The 7,091-nt window shown below is 53.0% G+C and overlaps 1 protein-coding gene and 1 long non-coding RNA gene across 2 annotated transcripts in view; one reads left to right on the top strand and one right to left on the bottom strand.

The window, feature by feature from the left end:
• Positions 1 to 3,779, bottom strand: part of AGAP2 (ArfGAP with GTPase domain, ankyrin repeat and PH domain 2) — a 16,774-nt gene extending 12,995 nt beyond the window's left edge. Inside the window, exon 1 of the mRNA XM_006171883.3 lies at positions 3,473 to 3,779. Coding sequence (XP_006171945.1) covers positions 3,473 to 3,632 — 160 coding nt within the window. The 5' untranslated portion in view covers positions 3,633 to 3,779. The remainder of the gene's footprint in view (positions 1 to 3,472) is intronic.
• LOC102494112 (uncharacterized) lies at positions 649 to 3,575 on the top strand. Its single transcript, XR_337810.3, has 3 exons — positions 649 to 1,040; positions 3,056 to 3,237; positions 3,489 to 3,575. It is a non-coding gene; the product is annotated as an uncharacterized LOC102494112 (long non-coding RNA).
• Positions 3,780 to 7,091: the final 3,312 nt, after the last annotated feature.

The raw sequence follows: 7,091 nt of genomic DNA, 5'->3' as shown, positions 1-7,091 counted from the left end.
TCCGCCGCCTCCGCTTGCGCCCCCCACCCCTCACATGGGGCACCCCCTCCCCATGCTCCCCGCCCTGCGCCCCCACCCCCTGGGATCCCCGGGACCTTGGTGCTGCTCCAGGGAGGCGCGCCGGACCGTGCACCCCGGCCTGGGTGGGGGCTCTGAGATGGGTGGGAGAAGCGAGGAGGACAGTAGTGGGGGCAAATGGGGGAGAGGGAGGAAACGGGGGCCCCCACCCCTCACATGGGGCACCCCCTCCCCATGCTCCCCGCCCTGCGCCCCCACCCCCTGGGATCCCCGGGACCTTGGTGCTGCTCCAGGGAGGCGCGCCGGACCGTGCACCCCGGCCTGGGTGGGGGCTCTGAGATGGGTGGGAGAAGCGAGGAGGACAGTAGTGGGGGCAAATGGGGGAGAGGGAGGAAACGGGGGCAGAAAAGGGACTGAAGGCTGGGGGAGAAGAACCGGTGCGAGGGAGGCAGGGGAAGGGAATGGGGACTCAAGGGACAGGGGTCGCAGATGCGGTAGGAGAGGGGGTCTTGGGAGGGTGGGAAGCTAGTGGGGCTGGCCGTGCGGGGGATTCGCAGGGGCGCGGGGAGGATGCTGGGGCCCCTAGCCCCCCCACCCTATCTCCCCCCACCTTCTCTCCACCAGCACCGCTGTCTGCGAGGGCGGTGCAAAATCCAGGACTGGATTTTCCTCCCAAATCCTGGGCTGGATTTCCTGAGACTTGGACTCGCCTCCTGTAACAACCTAGCCCCCTCCTCTCGCTCACCAAGGTTAGGGAGCGCGTCTGTGGGGTGTGGCATTTAGAGACAAGGAGTGAAAATTGATCTGTTGGGTGGCAAGACCCCTGCAAACTGGGGTGGCTGCCCATTCTGGGGAAGCTCCAAGTGGGTGAGGAGCTCTAAAATTTCTTTCCCAGGATCCCTGGTCTCCCCCAGGTCCTGAAGGTTCCCTTCTTCATGGTTTAGCTCCCTCTTCCATCCTCACCTCTCCATTAATAATTGGATGGGGTAAGACTTGAGCCCAACTGTCCCAAAATGAACTTGGTAAGTGTTCCCCAGGGATTGGGACAAACATAGAACTTAGCCGGGTAAGAAAGAAAGGGGAGGTGTCTGGGAGGGGAGAGACCTGAGGGCTCAGGAAGCCAGACCACCTGGTGAGTCAAAGGCTCCAGCTTGAGATAGAGGGAGAAGGAATACTCTGTGATTGACACCCCCAAAACGCATCTAGTCTCCATAGCAACCGCAGCTCCAAGAGTGCCTCAGAAACAGCAGGGAGAAGCGGAGAGGAGAAACTGGTTTGTGTGCTGGGTGGGGGACCCCCGCCAGGGGATGTTGAACTAGTGAAAGCACAACCCTCACCCCTGGTATCCTGAATGTGGGGGGTTTCCTCTCTCCAAACATAAGGACCCTTCAGTTGAAGCAGTAGGAACTGCCCCCTTTTGGGTGCCCATTTAATCTCCTAAAGTTTGCAGGGTGGCACTCTTTTAGAAGGTTAAAAATGAGGTAGGCAGAGTGAATGGAAGGTGACTGCTCTGTGTCCCCCACCTCTTGTGGGGCCTTGAAGTTCAAGGCTCCCTGTCCTGCAGCCCAGTGAAAAGCATGCAGCAGCAGTTAGGCCAATTCCTACCAGAGGCTGAGACTCTATAGAACTGGGGTGGGACAGGAGGGGAGAGGCCTCTTCACAGTCTTGAAGACCCCTCCCCGGATTTGGGGAGTCTCAGCGGCCCCTGATTTGGCATCCCACCCTCCTGACGCAGCTGAGACTATAATAAGTGCTGCCGTGGGCGGCTCTTGGAGGCAGGAGCCAGCAGCGGCTGGGCCTGGTGGGGGGTGAAGGTGGGGGGCTGAACCAGGATGCAGGAGCCCTTTGTTCTCCCAGAGACCCTTTCCCCTTCCCGGGTCCCTCCATGGTCCTGTTCTCAGGGTCAGCAGCTTCTCCTCTTCCCCTGCCAAACCAGGATGGCACTAGCCCCAGGACTCAAGCCCTTTTGGTAGTCTTTTTGGAAGGCAAGAGTGAAGGAGAATTGTGGGCTTGCTTAATCTTTCTTCCTTCTGTGGCCTCAGTTTTCCTTTATGCTCAGTGGTAACAGAATCCTGACCCTTAGAAAGAAGCAGAACAAATCACTTAAGAGGAGTGTTTTCACAGCGATTTCAGCCTCCACCTCCCCTTTCTTACTCTCTTCTCCAGAGCTAAGCAGAGCTTCCTTCCTGACCCTTCTCTCCAGCTCCTGTTTTTGTTTGTTTGTTTGTTTTTGAGGAGGTGGTAGGTAGAGTTCTTCCTAGGAAGGAGGCCCCATGAGCTACTCCCCCTAGGTCTGCCTTTCCAACCACTAAGGCTGTCTGGGAAGGTGTCAGGTGTAGTTCTAGCAAAGGGTGAGGGACAAGAGGTTGGAGGGGCACTAGTCTCAGAAGGGTAATGGGAAAAGGGAGGCACAGAAAAGAGATCAGGAACCCAAACCAAACCAAGCCTCTCCTTCCTCGAGTAATGCTCCAGCGACTCCTACCATGAGAGAAGCCTGGCAAGAGGCTCGATGCAAAGAACAGACTCTCAAAGCTCTAGGTATGCAGCTAAGAATGCAGCATCTGATGGAGGATGTGCCTCTACCAGACACGTTTCATGAGCAAAGATGCCTCCTCTTGCCTTTTGTTAGCTCTTTGCTACCTCAGGGGTGAATGAGATGAGAATGAGCTAGAAATGACCACCGGTTCCATTAGGTCCTTAGTGGTAGGGCCTTGTGGATGAAGAGAAGCTGTTTCTGCCAGGGCCCCACCACAGGACTGAAGGCTGGGGTGGGCAGGAGGATGTGGTGGATGGTGTTGCCATGGCAGCACTTCCTCCTTGTGTTGTCATCACTTGCTCTAATGGCACTAAGGAGGTAGAGCGGAAGGTGTGTGTGCACGGAAGACAGAAGCAGCATGGAGAGGAGAAGAGACCAAGAAGCGTCCCGGGGGGTGTCTTTACACTCTGGCCAGGCAGAGCATGTGTGTGGGTGCGAGTGCGTGCCTGGGAGCCTGAGATTCTCTGCATGGTGTATTTCAGCATGTGTTTCTCTCTACAGCTGGAGAACACAAGGTCACTGCTCCTTAGTGGGTCCTGGGAATGAACACATTATCCAGTCCCAGAACCTCCTGCCCCAGACTGCTTCCTGCTCTGGACTCCCGAGACAGGGACCAAGTCTACCAAGGGTCTCTCTCACAGCCCGTCTTCCCCATGCTCACCCGCTTCTCTATTGCCAAGGAGGTCAGTTCCACAGTGACCTGTATTTGGGGCCCCCAGGGGAAGGATCAGAGTTAGGAAAGAGGAAGAATGACACCTCCTATGTTTTTTTCCATTCTTAAAAGTATTCGTCTGAGTCTCTGCTCCATCTTGGGGACTAGGAAGTAGCTGATTGGGAAGTGATAAATGACACATCTAGCCCTTCTGGGCCCCTGCTGCTCTCTGACATTCCCGAGTGGGGGGCTGACCCTTTTCTTACCTTGTATGCTGTCTAGTGAGGCCTGGATGCTGTCCCGAAGTTCGGTGTCACCCACTCTCTCTGCCAGTTTCCTGAGGCGGCTTAGAGCCTGCTTGGCCACCGCGTGTCGCCTGACTTCTGCTCTCACTGCAGCCACAGCCAGCTGCCTCTGGGCATGCATGTTGCCCAGACCGGTCTTGCCAGCCTAGCAACAGCCTCCGACCCCAAAGCCCATGGCCTTTCAGCCCCCAAACCCCAGAAAACTCCTTCTGCTGTGCCCCAGAACTCTCCGCCCCTGCCCGCCCTTCCGTCTGTCGGCCTCACTTCCTGACTGGTGAGTTTCAAACCCACAGCCTGAGACAGCACTACCTCCTGTACCTCCCGCCCCCTCTAGTGTTGGCCCATCAGTCCTGCCACCCAGCCCCTGCCACAGTACACCAGCCAGGTGAATGGAGATACCTTCACAAGCATCCCAGGGCGTTCTGTGGGAGGTGGCTAATTAAGCCAGGCGTTGGTTCCGGGAAGAGTGTGGCAGGCCAGATCCCAGGTGCAATCCCAAACTCTTGATGAATGTTGCCTCAGCCTCTCACAGGAATCCATACACGCCTGGTCTGTCACCCTCACGGTCCTCCATCTAGTGTATGCTTGTAGTTGCCATCCTCTCGACAACCCCATCTGAGCCTGTGTACGACACCTTGCGTTGTTACCCTTCCTCAGCAAACTGTCCACTACGACTCTCTCCTGTTTTTTTTTTTTTTTTTAAGGTTTCTGCCATAGGGCATGTGCACTCACTGGAGAAAGACTGTGGAGACAGTGAAAGGGAAAGTGAAAAATCACCCCCCGCGGGGGAGGGGGAACGGTGGCCAAGACACAATCCCTTCTCTGTTCTCCTCCTGGGATTTCGAGCATGTACACACATGCGGCCAGCGTGATTTTCAAGCGTTCAAGTCCGGGACTTGAACCATGGTCGGCCATGTGGGAGCCCAGCACCTTAACTACCATGCCACCTGCTGTCCCCCCCTTTAAAGGTCCAAGTAATAGTGGGGAGAATGAGTTATAGAAGAGGAAGGTAACCCGTAACCAGATAAAACTACCACGGTGCATGTTCAATTAGTTTCATAATAATTAACATGTTTATAATGTTTAATAGTTTACAGCAGACTTTCATCTATATTATTCCCACAACAGGCCCAAGGGGTAGGATTATTTATCTTTATCCTGCGGAAAAGGAAACAGGCTCAGAGAGACCAGTAAAAGGTGAAACAAAGCCATGGATCTAGGTCTTTTGACTGTAAATTTGATACTCTATCTTAAAAAATAATTATTTACTTAATTTTATTTATTATTATTACTACTTTTTAATTTGCTATACAGCATGTGTGCTTACCACAGAGAGACAGAGAGCAAGAGAGGGAGGGAAAGTGAAAAAGCAAGCTGCCGGGCCTGGGACTTGAACTGCAGTCAGCCATGTGGGAGTTCAGCACCTTTACCACCATGCCTCTTGCTGGCCCCTAGATATTCTTTTTCACTACACCACACAACCAAAATATTTCCTAGCCATTTTCCCTTCACCCTAATACTACTGTCCTGCCCTTGATTTAGAACTTGAATAAAGAAGTGAGTGGATGAAGAATTGAAGTAGAGACTAAGATGGAGGATGGGTTGGGAAGGAGGCATGTGGTGAATTATTTCAAGACTCAAGCTTCTGTGGCCCTGATAAATGCCTCTTCTCCTATGTATCTTCTTTTTTTTTTTTTGTAGAGGCTTTTGCTATAGGGCGCGTACGCTCGCCAGACAGACAGAGACAGAGAGATAGAAAGTGAGAAATCACCTCCCAGGGGGGATGGCCATGCTGCAATCCCTTCTCCTCCATTCTCTTCTCGGGATCTTGGGCACGCACGCACACACGCCTGGCGTGAGTTTTAAGCCACTGGGTCCAGGACACGAACTGCAGTCCACTACGTGGGAGTCCAGCGACATAGCCATTACGCTAACTGCTGGTTCCCCCTATGTATCTTCTTGACATTTTTACATGTACTTATTTATCTCATGAGGGTTCAAAAAAAAGTGTGTGTGAATGTGTGTGTGTGTACACATGCATGTGCATGCACATGAGCATGACAGAGAGACCAGCACCACTGGCAGGGTCGGGCTGTGATCCCCTTCCTCCAGCCATTCAGCTCCTCAGATCTGAGACCATGTGTGATTCACCACTGGGAATCTGAACCCACGGTCAGTCACATGGCTTCCATCATGTCAGTTCAGTCTGCACTATGAATATGCCCCCAAGGCAGGGCTTTGACTTCGGGATATTAATTTATGAAGATCAGGAGATTGTAACTATGTGAATATTTGTGTCATGGGAGATTCGGGGATTGAGATCGGGATTACCCACTGGAATCTGGAAAGTGGTTTGAAGAGTAATAACTAACATTGCGTGTTTACTCTGTGCTGTACTGTCCTAACCATTTAAAATATATTAACTCATTTAATCCCCATAAAAACCCAAGAAGAAGGTGTATTTTGTTTTGTTTTTTTTTGGAGAGGTTTTTGCTATAGGGCGCAAGCGCTCGCCAGACAGACAGAGAGAGACGGAGAGACAGAAAGCGAGAAATCACCCCCCAGGGGGGATGGCCACGCCACAATCCCTTCTCCTCCATTCTCCTCTCGGGATCTTGGGCACGGATGCACACGCGCCCGGCATGAGTTTAAGCCACCCGGTCTGGGACTCAAACTGCGGTCGACTACGTGGGAGTTCAGCGACATAGCCATTATGCTAACTACTGTTCCCGGTGTATTGTTTATCTCATTTTACAGATGAGGAAATAGGCACAGAGGGCTTAAGTAGCCAGAGGTCACACAGATAATTGGCAAAGTCGGGACCCATGCAGTCTGACTCCAGTAGTAAGACAATGCCGTTTGGTAGTCATAGAGTCTCAGTATGCACACACTTGAATCATTTGATGGGGCTGACAAGAGGTTTTTCTTTTTCCTACTAAGAGTGCTGTCTTCTGTGAAGAGAGGATTATGCTTTTCCCCCTCTGTGAAAAGGAAGGTGTATCAGAGCATTTATTCAGTACTAAGTTATTGATCAAAAGCTATGCCCACCCCCAAGTGAAAACGTGGGCTCCCACTTTCCCTCATATTCATATCCGAGACTCCCCCTTTTGAATGTCGATTTTTGCAAACTTCGATTAGGTGTGGGTTCCGAGAGGCCCAACACACCCGTGAGTGCACCTGTGGCTTTGCCAGAAACGCGCCAGCCCCAGGCTGCTGTTTCCCACATTGAATCTCCAGCTTACAACACACCCTGCGAGGGGCCGAGGGGCGTGCAACAGGACCTGTGTACTACTGGATATAACTGCAAACATGGAGGGGCTTTGCCGGTCTTGCTGTGTCCACCCCGGACTTCTGTGGACAGAAGCCAGGCTAAATAGCTCACTATTTGGCCCCTTCGAAGGCGCTCTTTCCGAATGTGACGCCATAACGACAAACAATTGCGTCATCGCGAGGTCACTGCAGGCCGAGGGGAAAAGTCAGGGACAGGGTCCTCCTTCGAGGGGCGGAGCCCTTTAGCGCAGATCTCGGACACCCCCCCCCCGCTTCTCTCTTCATCCGAGCTTCTTTCACGCGTGCCCCC

Source organism: Tupaia chinensis, unplaced genomic scaffold (genome assembly GCF_000334495.1).
Source record: "Tupaia chinensis unplaced genomic scaffold, TupChi_1.0 Scaffold150006_1, whole genome shotgun sequence".
Taxonomy (NCBI): Eukaryota; Metazoa; Chordata; class Mammalia; order Scandentia; family Tupaiidae; genus Tupaia; species Tupaia belangeri.
Note: the sequence above shows the minus strand (reverse complement) of the source record. Positions and strands in the feature narration are given on the sequence as shown.